This window comes from Girardinichthys multiradiatus, chromosome 22 (genome assembly GCF_021462225.1).
Source record: "Girardinichthys multiradiatus isolate DD_20200921_A chromosome 22, DD_fGirMul_XY1, whole genome shotgun sequence".
Lineage (NCBI taxonomy): Eukaryota > Metazoa > Chordata > Actinopteri > Cyprinodontiformes > Goodeidae > Girardinichthys > Girardinichthys multiradiatus.
This window is the reverse complement of record NC_061814.1, coordinates 16,739,757-16,756,808: the sequence shown is the minus strand read 5'-3', so window position 1 is coordinate 16,756,808 and position 17,052 is coordinate 16,739,757. Positions and strand designations below refer to the sequence as shown.

The 17,052-nt window shown below is 39.9% G+C and overlaps 1 protein-coding gene across 2 annotated transcripts in view; it reads right to left on the bottom strand.

The window, feature by feature from the left end:
* LOC124859392 (equilibrative nucleoside transporter 1-like) overlaps nt 1–17,052 on the bottom strand; it is a 54,000-nt gene that overhangs the window by 1,708 nt on the left and 35,240 nt on the right. The window contains exons 1-12 of one of the 2 annotated variants that reach the window (XM_047352149.1): nt 11,736–11,856; nt 10,870–10,938; nt 10,597–10,678; nt 9,569–9,723; nt 8,805–8,944; nt 7,115–7,249; nt 6,387–6,484; nt 6,187–6,265; nt 5,330–5,403; nt 4,920–5,028; nt 3,567–3,652; nt 625–824 (exon numbers count right to left, since the gene is read on the bottom strand). In XM_047352149.1, the coding sequence (XP_047208105.1) occupies nt 625–824; nt 3,567–3,652; nt 4,920–5,028; nt 5,330–5,403; nt 6,187–6,265; nt 6,387–6,484; nt 7,115–7,249; nt 8,805–8,944; nt 9,569–9,723; nt 10,597–10,678; nt 10,870–10,898 (1,187 nt within the window). In that variant the 5' untranslated portion in view covers nt 10,899–10,938; nt 11,736–11,856. Of the gene's footprint in view, nt 1–624; nt 825–3,566; nt 3,653–4,919; nt 5,029–5,329; nt 5,404–6,186; nt 6,266–6,386; nt 6,485–7,114; nt 7,250–8,804; nt 8,945–9,568; nt 9,724–10,596; nt 10,679–10,869; nt 10,939–11,735; nt 11,857–17,052 lie in introns of those variants that run through there. The other variant, XM_047352148.1, reaches the window with a different exon arrangement.

Sequence of the window (17,052 nt, the reverse complement as noted above, 5' to 3'; positions counted from 1 at the left end):
TAAAAGAAGTTACAATTTTGTCATATTTTAACCTATCATATTTTTTCTCTCAACTAGAAAGAACAAAAAATGTTGCAGCGGTATCATAAATGCTATATTTGTTAGTGTCGTATTAAGTTGGAAATTTTAATGTCTGGATTTAGTGGGATCCATTTGGGAAAAGATGAATAAAAGCTGCAGAGTCTAGATCTGCAAAGCTGGTAGAGAGACTTGCAGCTGTAGCTGCACTGAAACCTGCTTCAACAAAGTATTGACTCAGGGGAGTGAATATGAATGTGTGCCACATCTTTGCTCCCTCTTAACTATGCAACACTCCGTTGGTCTGTCCTGCAACACCCTAATAAAACCCATTGAAGTTTGTTGAACAGAAAGTTCAAAGCGTACTATAAAAATTAAAATGACTGCATTCGTCTTCATGATAATAAACATTACATCCATTATAGTTTGTGTGTTTATTTAAATATAGATGTGATTCCATCCAGACTTCAGGTTAAAACGGTTCAAACAATTAAACTGGTCACCTTCTACTGTAACTCTCTGCAGCTTTTCACCTAATTCTGGCTGAGAAACATCCACCCCCACTGTAGGCGATGTTCGATCAGAGAGTGCATCTGCAAGCCTTACTTGGGTCCGAAGCACATGCAGAGGCTGGCCAAATATCCGTTGGAGAAGGAGAACAGGATCATGAAGATGATGTACCAAGCGTCGTGAGCAAACGGCACGGGGAGGTACAACCGTGGCTGGACGTTGCACAGCATGAAGAGCGGGATGAAGATTACTCTCAGGCCACACAGGACAGGAAGCAAGACGCTGTCCTTACCCGGCTGGTCATGCAGAGGGAGACACAAAGGCAGCGTGGGACAGAGGTTCAAACCCGGCAACAGAATATGCAGTGGAAAGAGATGGCAAATATCTGAGTATGAATTATTACACAGAACAAGGTCATCTGAGATTAAATGATTAATTATTACAATTTTTACAAACATTGAGAAAGTTTTATCCGTTTTTTTCCCTTGCGTGAAACTTTTTAAATATTTTGGGACTTTAAATTATTTTAGACAAATTAAGCAACTTGAAAGCATCATCCCGATTTACACTCAACATTTTAAAATATTTTCTGTAGTTGTCAAATAACCTCTGGAGGAAAACAAGTGAAAGGCCTGATAACTGAATTCATATTCCTGTGGTAAGACCTGAGCTGCCAACCATTGTTGTCTTCTTGGAAACATTTCTGTCAGGATCATTTCTTGACATTTTCTCAGTTCATCGACCACAAGCAGAGTTAACAGGCGTATAAAGATTAAGTGTAAATAACGGGATAAAGAGACTTAACCATGATGTCAACTGCAGAACCAGGAAAATCCAATCAGACCCCGACCATCTTCATCTGATGGATGATAAATAAGCTCACATGCTTCTGCAGCAGCTGACCACCACAAAGCGGCATTCCTCTGCAGGACAGCTTGTTTGTACCGTAACTGTACCCAGTTTATCCAGACTTCATCCATTATATCCGGTCCTCTTACTCTCAGAAAATTAAGACGTTTTTCCCTTTTTATTTTCTGAATAACCTCCATGTTGTCTCAGGACAGGAGCTAACATTTTTGGTAATATTTCCGTGAGTAGGCCTAGGGTTTTACTTTAAAGCAAAAAAATAAGTAAATAAATAAATCACAGAGATAACACGACACATTATTAAACACCTGAACAATCCAGCATTGTATAGCATTTCTATAAAATTAAATTACATTTTTTTTTCAGATTAAGCAAAACCAAAATCCATCCATACTTTGTAGTGCCTCCTCTTGATTTGCTGACACCCTGAACTCTTTCAGGCACAGACTTCCCCAGTGAAACACAATATTCTTCATCAGTCAGGCTCCAACATTTTCATTCAGCAGCTGACCGAGCAGCTTGGCTTACTGGAGCTTCATCGTGAACTTTTGTTTGCATTTCTACCATAAACTTTCAGCTGAGTTAAGATCTGGACTTTCTGCCGGCCATGTCACGGGGTTGACCTGCCTGTCTTGATTTGGAGAGAATTAAGACCCGGGGAGGAAGTTAGGGTAAACATCCAGGAAGTGATGCGATTGATGTCATGTGACTGGAAATAATATTGGTGTTTTGAAGCATCAGTTCAATTCAATTCAGTTTTTTTATATAGCGCCAATTCACAACACATGTCCCAATCTGATTGAGAATCTGTGGAGGGAGATAAAGATTAGGGTGATGGGAAGGAGACCCTCCAGCTTCAAAGACCCAAAGGAAAACACCAGTGGAAGGGTGTGAATGCTGTAATGCCAATAAAGAATTTCCCTTTGATTAAGAAGGGTACACATAATTTTCGACCGATAAAGTATTTCTTTCAAAATTGACACTCCTTTTAGATATTTTTTTATGTTTGAGATGATTTCTTTTGCCGTGAGGTTTCTATTTTAAAAGTACATTGCTCTGAATTTTCTGTTGTGACATGTTGAGGTTTTCCTTGGTTTTTAAAGATGTTTTACTTCTTATTTGTTTAGACTTAAATTTGAGAAGCTTTTGATAAACTAAAGACGTCTTCTGATCCTTTCCATAGTTTCAGCGGACAGCTCTCTTGTTGGCGTCATGTGCAGATTCATTTGCAGAATTGAACTTGCTGGTTTTAGAAATGTAAAAATTAAGGTGACTTCTTTTTTTTTTTTTTCAAACACTGATTTCAAGTCGAATGTTTAGTTGTTAAATAAAATGGTTTTAAAACGGTGGGTCTGTGGGCTGAGTTACCGTCTCGCCATCTGAAAGTTGTGGGTTTTAATGGTACTTTCCACATGCCATGTGGTAATGTGCCCCTGGGCAAGGCACTTAACTCTAAATGACCTACTGATCAGCGTATCGGTGTATGAATCTGGTTCTGGTGTAAAGTGCTTTGAGTAGAAAAGTGCTACATAATCCGCTTACAACCAAAAGATGTAATTCCACATTTTCTGCACAGTGAATCTTTTTTAAACACTTTTGCAACATGAGTTTAGATGTGCAGCAGAACTGAGGGTCCCTCAGCCCGTCCATTGTTCATGCAAATAACAAGGAAGAGAGAGGAGGCCTTTAAAATCCCTATCGTCTCTTTTCTCTGGCTCTTGTAGAGACTTCCTTCACTCAGAAAGAAAACACACAAACTGTTCTCCAAAGCAAAGCTCTGATCTCAGCATAGAAACTCCCCTTCTTCACTTATAACACAAAACAACTTTTGTTTTTTCAGCGATCCTCACATGAAGCATAGATTGACTCGTGGGTAAACATCTGACGCAGCCAAATGCTTTCATTAAACCCCAGCAAATGTGTCTGTTCTCCACATGCCTGCAGGTCAACAGCAGATCTAACTAAATACTGTGATGTGGTCTTTTCAAATGGACTCAATAGATCAAAGTAGTATTATTGAGTTTTTCTAAGAGCACATTCCCACATTGGTCACTGCTGCTGCTGCATATTTCTGGACTGTTTTAAGAGGCACTCATGCTGAGATACAGTCTGTTGTTAAATGTAATTTCTGTGTGTTAAAGTTATGATACTGTTTCAGGGTTGTTACTGACCCACATGCAGACGGCCGTCAGACTCCTGCCAGCCCAGTCCATCGAGTTGAAGAGGAGGAAACACGACACGGGGATGAAGTACGTTTCTAAAAACAGATCAAAACAAAGAGGCTTTTAAAACAGAAACGTGACTTATACTAGACTGGAAATTAAACATCTATGGAAGCTGAGGTAAAGAGTTTGCTGCCAGGTCATATGAAAACACAGCCTCCACCTTATTTACTGGCACACCTTAAATAAATCCCTCTTTTAAACCAGCAGCATAATCTCGCAGTAAAAAAACTTTGAAGTTTTAAATCTAATTTGAGTACATTTCAGCTGTGAAAACATGATCAAATGATTTGTTTTATTTTTCACAAAATAAAAAACTTACATGTCCATCTCAATAAATAAGGATATAAGTTAATTAGTTTTAATAATTCAATTTAAAAAGCCAAACTCATATCGCACAGACATATCCAGTACATGACCTACAGCTGTCTCGTTCCTTGTGTTAAGGCCTCTCCTGATCCAAAGAAATGTCAGTAGTGCCTTGTCTGGGCTAAGGAGTAAACTGGACTGTTGCTCAGAGGTCCAAAGTCCTCTTTTTAAAAGTAAAGTCTGATTTTCATTTGTAAATAAAGGTTCCAGAGTCTGGAAGATTGGAGAAGCACAGATTCCCCGTTGCTTAAAGTCCAGTGTGAAGTTTCCACAGCGATGATTTAGGGTGCCAGCTCATCTGCTGTTGTTGGTCTAATGTGTTTTATGAAGTCCAAAGACACCACAACTATCTACTAGGAAATTTTAAAGCACTTCATGCTTCCCTCAGCTGACAAGCATAATGGAGATGCTGATTGCATTTTGGACATGGAGTATGGAGTACTGTCAAGAGGAATGAGACACACCAGATCCAGCAATACAGACAAGCTGAATGTCTCTGGGCTTCCCTAACACCTCAGCAGAACCACAACCTGATCATCTCCATGTCACAGAATGGAAACAGAAGGCGACATGAACAAGTAAAGCAGATGTGTTTTGATCCTTGTTGTCAGGAATTGGGTACATACCTAAACAAGTTCATATTTACAGTCACAGCATTTAAAAAGTTTAGTCCGACTAAAACAAACCTGGACGAGATCCTGGGTTTACCTCGCTATAAACCCACAGAGTAGGATGATCTAAGAGGAGCATAAAAACTGGTTCCAACGCTCCCTCTTGAAGAACTGTAGCTGTTTGGTTTAAATATAAAGAGTCCTTCTTTCTTCCAAAATCCCCCAAAATTACAGGAACTTTAAAGTAACTGAGAACTTCATTTTCTCACATTTGAGACTTTTAGTCCCAGTCTCACTTGGTTCAGAGGAAACCCACACTCACCCCAGCCGGTGCCATTCGCTATTGTGGACTTGACCTCGGCGGTCACTGCTGGAAACGTTCCAATGGTGACGGTGAAGATAAAGCAGACAGACAGAGCCATCACCCAGATCTGATTAGAGAGCACAAGGACGACATTATCAATATTAGTTCCATGTCTATCAGCTTTGTACCCTGGGAATCTAAATGCCGCCTGTCTGCTGATGGGAATGGTGCCGCGACATTCAAAGTAAAGACATGCTCATCTCCAGTTAAAATGAAAATGTTTGATTGTATGTTTTACTGCAGTGAAAACCGATAGATTGGCCTTGAGGGATACACACTGAGCTGAAGTGGTCAACATATTCCCAGGTTTTTTGTTTCACTCTCAGTCTCTCATGACTAATAAAACGTGAGAAACTGAACATTTGGACCTGCTTGAAGATGATAAACACAGATCTGCCGGCACTGGTGTCTTCCTCCATCAGATTCGTCCCCAGTTGTTTTTCTAGGAAACAAAACCAACAAACATTTTACTTATCTTTTAAAATCCGCAGAGAGGACAGACAACCTGAACAGCAACCCTGACACACACACAAAGCCAGTTAAAACAAATATGAATACATTTTTCCATTGCATGCATTTTTCTGCCCCAGACAAGTCAAATGAGTTTGCTGAAACAGAAAGAGTTGAGGAAGCATCCTTTTTTAATCCTTAATGCTTAATAAACTGTGATTTCAGATGTCTGAGCACCGATGGCTGCTTGAATACAACAGCAAACACTGAAGCAGAATATAGAACTTTTCATGAGGCTTTGATGGGATAAAGACTTGTTTGTTTTGGTGTTAGGACGGAAAAAAGCGACCCGGTTCTCGCTGAGACAAGTACAGACAAGTATTAGATGGAAATGCCATCTTTTTAATAGTATAATGACCTCAGATGAGCAGCAGAAAAATGAAGTGTGAAAATTCCAACAAGAACGAGAACTGAAAAAAGAAACTGTAAGCAACGTTAAAGTCTGCTTTCAGTATTACTGGACATTACTGAATCTGTTGGATTTTATTTTTAGGTAAAACAAGTTAATACGAAACTCCTGGCATTTTTCAGATAAAAAGCTATTACAGGCAATTAAAATAAGTTACACTTGTTTTTGTTTAAAGATAGTGCACCATATTTCTGCTCTTTGCGACGCTGCACAAGTAACTCAGTTTAAGATTATCCATCTAAACAGAGCGGAGATGAACACAATCACAGCAGCCACAGAGCAGACACATGATAAGCCTTCATGTACCTTTCTTCAGTAAATCCATCTTGTTTTCCTCATCAGCACACCGTGATCCATTACTCTCCATGAAGTACTGGAAGAACTCCTGGTGAAACAAAACAACCATCATGGTGAACCACATGAAGTTGTTTTTTTTAAGATAACGAGGAAGACAAGAAAAACAGAAAAACTAAAGGTGGTTCAGCTTGGAGAAAACAAAGTTTTACCATCTTAGGCAGCATGAAGTAGGACGTTGTGGCAAGAAGAATAACAACACAGGCTGTGATGAAGTAACCAAAAGCACTGTCCTGCAGTTCGGATCCACCTGAAGACAGAACACAAGATTCACAATCTATAAATTACTAGTGATTTAAAGTTTTATTCAAAACTATACATATGTGGGAGAACCAAGTTCTTGTAATAAATGAATAAATAAATGGAAAATAAGTAAATAAATGAATAACATACTGCCCCTGGGAAGCAGAATAAAAGCAATAATTGAGAAATTATCTTTGTTAAACCTAGAGTAGTTATATTTGAGGGCCAGTAATACATAAAGCTGGAGTTAACAACGAAACTAACTGAACTAAGTCCCAGCCTAAATTCCAGCAGTTTTCCTAGAAAGATAAATAACTTCCATGAAAGAAATACCTCATTGATTTGTTGATGAAGACCCTTTCTTTAAAGAGGGATTCATTTACAATAAGGCAACACGTAACTGGTTTTTAAACAAAGCTCATCACTGAGCACATTTGACAATAAATCTGAAGTGGGATTGCTAGAAACGTCTCGTTTCTCATCCATGAACCTTCACTAGTGAGAGCACCTGGCTTTCCACTGGACATGAACTTTGTAGAAAATGATGCGTAAGGCCAGCACAGAAGAGCTGCCATCAGAGTATCAGAAAGGTGTTTGTGTCTGACAGTAAATAAAGTGATTTCTGAGCGATCCATACTGGCCAGGGCGCAGATCATGGAGAAGGCAGCGAAGGTGCCAGCCAGACCCTGTCCGCTCATAATGGGAGTGGTGTAGGAGGCAGGCAGAATCCCAGCAAGCCCAAACAGACTGCCCTGAAAAATCGCTCCGAATGCTGGTGAGAGACACAAAATCAGATAAAAAGCTTTTTAAAAGGTATATACTGGAACCATCAGAAACACATGCAAAGCCCATGGCAAGAGAAATTACACCATAGCTCCTCCTAAAAATGATAAACATGAACAATGTTTTAGCAAACATCTACATAGTGAGGCTTTTCATAACAGACACACCTAAAGAAAATAAACAGCATATGTTTGAGCTGGATGCAGAAACGTCATGAGCAGGAATGTGCAGAACTGGATATCAAAGCTTTAATGGTCACCATGTTCTCCTTTAAACATTCACATTGGGCTCTTCATGCATGAGAACATGCGGGTCAGAAGCAACCCAATGGGGAGAAGAAAGAGGATAAGCTTATCCCTGCTGTGTTGTGACTTGTTCCAAATAAACAAACACAGTGAGAATGAAGAATGTGTTGAGAATCCCAGCGTGATGCTATGATATGTAGTAACAGGAGATTCAACTGGAAAAAGACCAATTTAATTCAGTCCCACAGAAGAGCATCACAATTTATACAAACACTTATGAAGGTTGTACTTTTTCACTAGGCGTACATTTAATGCTGAGTGCCATTGGCATCAAACCCAGATTAACAGTATTCCCAGCAATGTACGTTTTTGCCACTGTTGCAGATAATATGCGTTTGAACCCTAAAGGAATATTTTCAAAAAATATATTTTATATTACTATACATACCACTGTGTAAATGAGATACAAATTATTATATATATACTATATATTATTATAGCAGCTTTTACTGGATTTTATATAAACAAAATCAATATTGGATTTTTGGATCGAGGTTGGCAAGAAATGTCAAACTTTCTTAACCGAGGGCTTCACAAATATATGAGCAGAATCATGGTATAAAAATGGTTCACCTTGATAAATCCCATTGTAGTCTTTAAGGGAAATGACAGCTCCAAAACGATAAAAATAATTGTTTAGTTTATTGATCAATATGTAGAAATGTGTCGTTCAAGATTGCAGACATATGCCTTTCCTGTTTGTCTCTACCTGATAATAAGGCTTCAACAGTTTTATTTCTGCTTCTGCAACCATTAGCAATGCTTCTAATATTCTACAACATGAAAATGAGTTTATGCTTTGTCAAACTATTGCATATCTGCCTTTTACTTTAGTGGCAAAGAATGACATAATGCCAAATGATACTTAAATTATAAAAATAAATACAAGATGGCAACTTTACAACAAAAGTAACATGCCCGGTCCTGACACAGCAGAACACAGTGAATTCCTCACCACTGATTCCAATATACATGCACTATTGAGATGGGGGGGCATATCAAAATCTTACCCCATACTTTAAAGACATAAAGGCACTTGATGTTCAACAAAATCTCCTTTATATCCCTACAATTAGAAACATGTAACATGTCTTTTTCAATACATCAACATATGTGGCAAAACAGCTTTAACCTAGCTTGTGGGCAGCAGCACAGAATCGCAACCAAAGCTAGATCAATCTTCAGCTTCAGAGGAAACAAGACGACATCTATTTAAATACTGCAACAAAAAACACTTACAGTTGATGCAGACAATTTTAATCATAGTGAAGGTGAAGAAGGGCAAAGGTTTCATGTCCACTTTGACCAGTATAGCTGTCAGCACGAAAACTAGGAAGATAACGGTCAAGCTGCCTGAGATACGCAGCTTCTGAGGAATCCTAAAACAAAAACCAAAGTAACACAGAAAGCAAGAGAAAAATATTAAACTGTGGATTACGATTATATCATTTGTTTTCTGATCATTATTGTAACAAATTAGTTTAGAAAAAATGGAAAGCACACAAAAGGAAATGCTTCCGAAAACAGTCCTAATGTACAAGCCTTTGTTCTGTGGTGGTAACAGGAAGGAAACAGAAATAAAGCAAGTGTAAAAAAAAACAGCAGGAAGTGAGAAACATAAATAGCCTTCCTGGATGCATGTGTGCATTTACTGAAGTCCAATTAAAGCAAACGAAGCTATACCTCCTTATGTGAGGATAAAGCTGCATAGAGCAGAAAGGAGAGATCAGAGGCTAGGGAGGCAGGCTTGAGCAATGACCAAGACAGAAAAAATAAAAACTGCTGCTTAGCAGGGTCTCACGTTACTTCAATTCTCCTTGAATAAATATAGCAAAGCAGCAGCTACTTTAAAAGATTAAAAACACGCTTTAGACCTACAAGTTATTGGAGTTATTTTCTATCAAATCAAACCATGACTTAACATGTTTGCACTCTGCTCTTATTAGATTGATTCCTTGCTTTTTATGTGTGGTAAGGAAGACATTTCTACATGGGATCTGTACCTCTGGTGTATGAAGGAGTTGAGGCAGGTGAAAACGAGCAGAGGCACCATGGCACACAGCGTCATGACGTTGTTGAACTTTGATTCCAGCACGGTGCGAGCTAACGTTCCATTGGTGTGGTTCATCGATGGGTCTTTCAGTCTGTCTGTGAAGTACTAAAGAAAAGCAGCGAGGAATGCAAATTCATTAGGATTGTTCTCTCATTGCCACACAGCAACTTGGAATCACAGGTTGGTGCCATGTGGATGGAAATAGACGACATGTTTTCATTCACTCAAGTATGTAAATTGCAGTGATGTAAACACTGTAGTCCCTGTTAAAACGAGACCTAAATAAACAAATTTACACAAAATGGTGTTCTGGGGTATGTCTCTAACAGCGTTGCACAGAGAGACTGACATTTTCTGGCCATTTTTGCCAAATAGCTACAGCTCTGTATGAGTAAATGGAGAACTTCAGTTTCAAGTCTTTCCAAAGGTTATCGATTAGATTAAGGTCTGTTGTGCTGAAGGGGAAACCTCTCCCTCAGTCTCAGGTCCCTAGCAGCCTCTAACAGGTTCTCTTCCTGTATTTAGATCCATCTTCCCATTAACTCTGACCAGCTCCTACGTCCTTGCTAAAGAAAAGTGTTCCTAGTGCCCTGCCTCCATTACTCGTCAGTTTATTTGTAAAGGCATTGGTTATGGCAGAGCCAGACTGAAGCTGACATTTAAATTAGTAAAAAGGTAGGAACCCCTACCCTAGCAACCTACCCCGGGAAGCGACATTTGTTTTATATATTTCTCTAAACAAGGGTTGAATTGTACCTGAATTTTTAGTTTTGCCTAATTAAGGTAGTTAACATTTCATCATATCATAATTAATCAAATTTTTGCTCTTAACTAGAAAATGTGCCTTCAAAAATGTTGCCCCGGTATCAAAACTGGTATTGGATATTTTTTTGTATCGTACTGAGTTTGAAATTTTAGTATTGTGACAACCCTAGTATCTATAAAGTTGGTTTGTATGTACATGAAGACACAACTTACAACTGTTGCTGTCATGAAGAAATTCCACGGTAAGAGGGTTCCCAAGCCCAGGATGAAGAAAATAATCCATACTGCACGGTATCTGGGGAAGCACCAAAAGGAAATCCACATGAGAGTACATCAGTCAGGCCATTCATCTTTATATCAACAAACGTATTCAGCGAATGCCATCCAGGCTGGGTTTTCAACATCCAGATGTTAAAAACAGAAGTTAACAGCTTCTTGTTCAACACAAAATATGTTATGTCCCTTGTTTACAGCATCTGGTCTTACTTGTCCTGAGGTGCATTGATGGCCGTCATGGTTTTCAGTTTGTCACTGGTTTGATTGGGGGCAAGAGGTCTGCAATCAACAGAAAAAAAGACATTAGCAGCAGCTATTCCGTCTGTCTGTAATTAGATGTATGCAGAAAAAAACTCACTAATGCAATATCGGTCTAGTCCAAGTCAGACATATCTAATGTTGCTGTGTTACAGTAAAAATATAATTCTGATCTCTGTGCGCTTATAGCATCTTCATTTGTTTGCATGTGGCTGAGAAGCGAAGCGTTTTAGAGGTAATGCAGTTTATAAAAACAAGTGTTTAGACCTGTTTTTCCCCTTATGGTAACTAATTATATTTACATAATGGCTCCCAAACCTCTGGTGTCAGTTTATTAGTTCACAATTTGTTATTTTCCAGGCTGGGCTGAGACATTATTTATAAAAGCTGGAGCCGAAACTTGACGGCAAGCTGGCACAGATAGGCCTCGGTTGATTACCAGCGCTCAGATTGGGGAGGAGGAAGAAAAGGTTTCAAGACTCTGTCATGGATCTTGTTCAGGAAAAAATGACAAACTTTGATGATACTGGCAGATTAACTTTAAAGTCAACCGAAAATGCTGTGGCTTCTTGCCAGTGGAGTTAGCAGAGCATTGCAAATCTTGAGAAACAACTCTACTTGAAAAATGCAGCCACAAGAGCTGAAGTTGGTCAAACACAAACTCAACAGTTCAAAGAAATCTTAACGCTCACCGGTAAAGTTAGGTAACAGTTGCAAAAGACTCAAGTCTAAATGACATCTAATATCCCACTGAACATTTCTCTAAACTTTCTGAATAGCAAAACATGACAAATTACCCTGAAACAAAAGAGACTTACTGTTCAAAAGCTTTCAATCTCAAGACTGAGGACTCCAGATTCCTCTCATCAACTAACAGAGCAGCCGAACAAGCCCTGAGTGCCTCATTTATACCATGCAGAGAGCCTGCTAGGTTAACACCCAGTTCTCTACAAATGTTTGACCTGCCCCGCTTTGCATCTCAGTGTCTATCCCTCCTCCTCCAGCTTCAGAGACCCTGGTCTCTTCAACCCAACCCTTCTTCTGCGGCTTCAAATTCCCTGCTTGCACATGTGACCATCTCTGGCATGTACAGGTCCTTCTCAAAATATTAGCATATTGTGATAAAGTTCATTATTTTCCATAATGTCATGATGAAAATTTAACATTAATATATTTTAGATTCATTGCACACTAACTGAAATATTTCAGGTCTTTTATTGTCTTAATACAGATGATTTTGGCATACAGCTCATGAAAACCCAAAATTCCTATCTCACAAAATTAGCATATCATTAAAAGGGTCTCTAAACGAGCTATGAACCTAATCATCTGAATCAACGAGTTAACTCTAAACACCTGCAAAAGATTCCTGAGGCCTTTAAAACTCCCAGCCTGGTTCATCACTCAAAACCCCAATCATGGGTAAGACTGCCGACCTGACTGCTGTCCAGAAGGCCACTATTGACACCCTCAAGCAAGAAGGTAAGACACAGAAAGAAATTTCTGAACGAATAGGCTGTTCCCAGAGTGCTGTATCAAGACGCCTCAGTAGGAAGTCTGTGGGAAGGAAAAAGTGTGGCAGAAAATGCTGCACAACGAGAAGAGGTGACCGGACCCTGAGGAAGATTGTGGAGAAGGGCCGATTCCAGACCTTGGGGAACCTGCGGAAGCAGTGGACTGAGTCTGGAGTAGAAACATCCAGAGCCACCGTGTACAGGCTTGTGCAGGAAATGGGCTACAGGTGCCGCATTCCCCAGACCTGGGCTACAGAGAAGCAGCACTGGACTGTTGCTCAGTGGTCCAAAGTACTTTTTTCAGATGAAAGCAAATTCTGCATGTCATTCGGAAATCAAGGTGCCAGAGTCTGGAGGAAGACTGGGGAGAAGGAAATGCCAGAAGTCCAGTGTCAAGTACCCACAGTCAGTGATGGTCTGGGGTGCCGTGTCAGCTGCTGGTGTTGGTCCACTGTGTTTTATCAAGGGCAGGGTCAATGCAGCTAGCTATCAGGAGATTTTGGAGCACTTCATGCTTCCATCTGCTGAAAAGCTTTATGGAGATGAAGATTTCATTTTTCAGCACGACCTGGCACCTGCTCACAGTGCCAAAACCACTGGTAAATGGTTTACTGACCATGGTATCACTGTGCTCAATTGGCCTGCCAACTCTCCTGACCTGAACCCCATAGAGAATCTGTGGGATATTGTGAAGAGAACGTTGAGAGACTCAAGACCCAACACTCTGGATGAGCTAAAGGCCGCTATCGAAGCATCCTGGGCCTCCATAAGACCTCAGCAGTGCCACAGGCTGATTGCCTCCATGCCACGCCGCATTGAAGCAGTCATTTCTGCCAAAGGATTCCCAACCAAGTATTGAGTGCATAACTGTACATGATTATTTGAAGGTTGACGTTTTTTGTATTAAAAACACTTTTCTTTTATTGGTCGGATGAAATATGCTAATTTTGTGAGATAGGAATTTGGGGTTTTCATGAGCTGTATGCCACAATCATCCGTATTAAGACAATAAAAGACCTGAAATATTTCAGTTAGTGTGCAATGAATCTAAAATATATGAATGTTAAATTTTCATCATGACATTATGGAAAATAATGAACTTTATCACAATATGCTAATATTTTGAGAAGGACCAGTAGATGTAAACTCCGGATTTAGCATATTCTACAGCACAAACATCATTACAGAGAGATGTTTTATACTGCATGGGTTTCTGTCTCCTACTGTTCCTCCTCAGCGATATAATCACAAAATCCCTAAGTATGCACCCACCCTATCTGCTTTTTAAATAACCCTTAATCTGATGGGGCACATGTATTCAGCAGGCTTCCTTGAATGTTCAAACCTCACTTGAGGTTTGTCATTTTAGTTTTAAAAACAGGAAACAACATGACACCAAAGCCTACTAAACATAAAAAACGAATAAAAAACAGCTCTTGATCATCATAAAAAGTGTGGCGTTTAGCCAAAGAGCCTAAATGTCACAGCTAATGAAATAAAATAACTGGCTATTTATCAAAGTTTTAAGAAGCAGCTGTCTATTTTTATTTATATCTATATTTTAGCGCTATGAATATTTTTCTTCCTTTATTTTTGCCTATACTTGCTGATGTCATTTATTTCCAATTTTCTGATAATCTGTAAGTGGCAGTAGAGAGTCAAATAGTGCCCAGAAAGGTCAAAGTCACTGAAAGATGGAAAATGCAAGGCAGTGGTCAGCTAACTGGCCCTTTAACGGCAAAGAGAGGAAAAAACAACTTCCTTATCCAGGAATATTTCCAGGCTCAGCTTGAAAATGATCAAATACGTAACTGATATGCATAGCATGAATGTCAGGAAACCTAGATTTACATGCATCATTACTAGGGCTTCACGAGGAAGCCCTAATATGAGGAAGATGTACAGGGGTTGGACAATGAAACTGAAACACCTGGTTTTAGACCACAATAATTTATTAGTATGGTGTAGGGCCTCCTTTTGCGGCCAATACAGCGTCAATTCGTCTTGGGAATGACATATACAAGTCCTGCACAGTGGTCAGAGGGATTTTAAGCCATTCTTCTTGCAGGATAGTGGCCAGGTCACTACGTGATACTGGTGGAGGAAAACGTTTCCTGACTCGCTCCTCCAAAACACCCCAAAGTGGCTCAATAATATTTAGATCTGGTGACTGTGCAGGCCATGGGAGATGTTCAACTTCACTTTCATGTTCATCAAACCAATCTTTCACCAGTCTTGCTGTGTGTATTGGTGCATTGTCATCCTGATACACAGCACCGCCTTCAGGATACAATGTTTGAACCATTGGATGCACATGGTCCTCAAGAATGGTTCGGTAGTCCTTGGCAGTGACGTGCCCATCTAGCACAAGTATTGGGCCAAGGGAATGCCATGATATGGCAGCCCAAACCATCACTGTTCCTCCCCCATGCTTCACTCTGGGCATGCAACAGTCTGGGTGGTACGCTCCTTTGGGGCTTCTCCACACCGAAACTCTCCCGGATGTGGGGAAAACAGTAAAGGTGGACTCATCAGAGAACAATACATGTTTCACATTGTCCACAGGCCAAGATTTGCGCTCCTTGCACCATTGAAACCGACGTTTGGCATTGGCATGAGTGACCAAAGGTTTGGCTATAGCAGCCCGGCCGTGTATATTGACCCTGTGGAGCTCCTGATGGACAGTTCTGGTGGAAACAGGAGAGTTGAGGTGCACATTTAATTCTGCCGTGATTTGGGCAGCCGTGGTTTTATGTTTTTTGGATACAATCCGGGTTAGCACCCGAACATCCCTTTCAGACAGCTTCCTCTTGCGTCCACAGTTAATCCTGTTGGATGTGGTTCATCCTTCTTGGTGGTATGCTGACATTACCCTGGATACCGTGGCTCTTGATACATCACAAAGACTTGCTGTCTTGGTCACAGATGCGCCAGCAAGACGTGCACCAACAATTTGTCCTCTTTTGAACTCTGGTATGTCACCCATAATGTTGTGTGCATTTCAATATTTTGAGCATCACTGTGCTCTTACCCTGCTAATTGAACCTTCACACTCTGCTCTTACTGGTGCAATGTGCAATCAATGAAGACTGGCTACCAGGCTGGTCCAATTTCGCCATGAAACCTCCCACACTAAAATGACAGGTGTTTCAGTTTCATTGTCCAACCCCTGTATAACTGCAATACTATGGTGATGATGATATTGATTATGATTCACCCACATTTTCCTGACCTTTTTTTTTATTTCGTGGCACCAGTGGCCTTTATTTTGAAGGTTGACTGACTGAGAATATCGGATGGAGTAAGAAAGGGGAAGAAATGCAGCAAAGGTAAACGGGCCAGGACTCAAACCCGGGATGGCTGCATCAAGGACTGTAGCCTCTGTACATGGGCCCTTCTGACCGGTTTCTTTATTTATAACCACAAAATGTCCCCACAATCCTCCGTGAGCCATGGCATCTCAGCTACCATAAATAAAGCTCAGGTGTTAAAGGCAGATAGAGTCAATTCAACTGGTCACATATATCATTGAAACCTGTAGTAATGTATTCAACTAAATATTTCATCCACATAGGCTTTTCTGATCTTCCATAGTCTGATATTGCAATGACGACTGTGATTCGGCAAAACACTCCTTGGGATGTCAAATTATTTAGAGCTGCCCAATCAATTGTGTGTGTTTTGGCAGTGTCAAGAAAACTAAATGGATACAATCTGTTTGCCTACTATATTTTAGGTGATGCATGCAGAAAATATATTTAATCAATTCGATATACTTTATCCCAAATGGTGTTGATAGGAGGAAAATATGCATTAATCAAAAGCAATATTAATGCAATATTAAAGAGCATTAATGCATGTTTTCCTAATATGATGCTGCCCTAACACGCTTCATGTCTATAATGTCGTGAAAACGCATGAAATATATGGAGTCTGGGCCATTGCAGAAGATGTCCATCACATTTCTTTGACTAAAGCCATAAAGTTAACATGGTGGTTCAGTATTTTTTAATATAATTTATAATGAAGCCCAAAACCTTCTATAATGGTCATAATTCAAATCCTTTGAGAATTTTTATGTTTTGTTTAAAAAGTGTTGATCATCAAAAAATACATAAACAGAGTGATGGTAATTAAGTAAAAAAGAACATTGCGCCAGTCTTCAATCAGACGTATGGACACTTGGAACCAGAGTTAAGGAAGATAACTACTTAAGCAAGCTTAAACCTCAGTTTTTTGCAAGTAAAACATTCTTGTAGTTTACTGGCTGGTGTAACAAATCACATGGTACATCTGGCTGGTCCTGACTACACCATGACCTAGCACAGAGAGTCCTATATATGAAGGCAGCTAACGCACGATTAACCCATTAGGCATCATGCATTGCAGCAACAGGGGACTGACAAACCACTGTCAGGAGACATTTCTGGACAACCCAGGAGCTACCATCACCCTGATAAGCGTCTTACCATCATTTTCCAACCAACTGAATGCTTGGTTGTGTTTGTATGCGGGCTCAGTTTTAAATCCAAAGCATCTTTAGGTGATTATTTCCACAGAACTGGGAAGAATCTTTCAGCAGAGGATGGAGGATGCTATGTTTACTGGTAATTAAATAGAA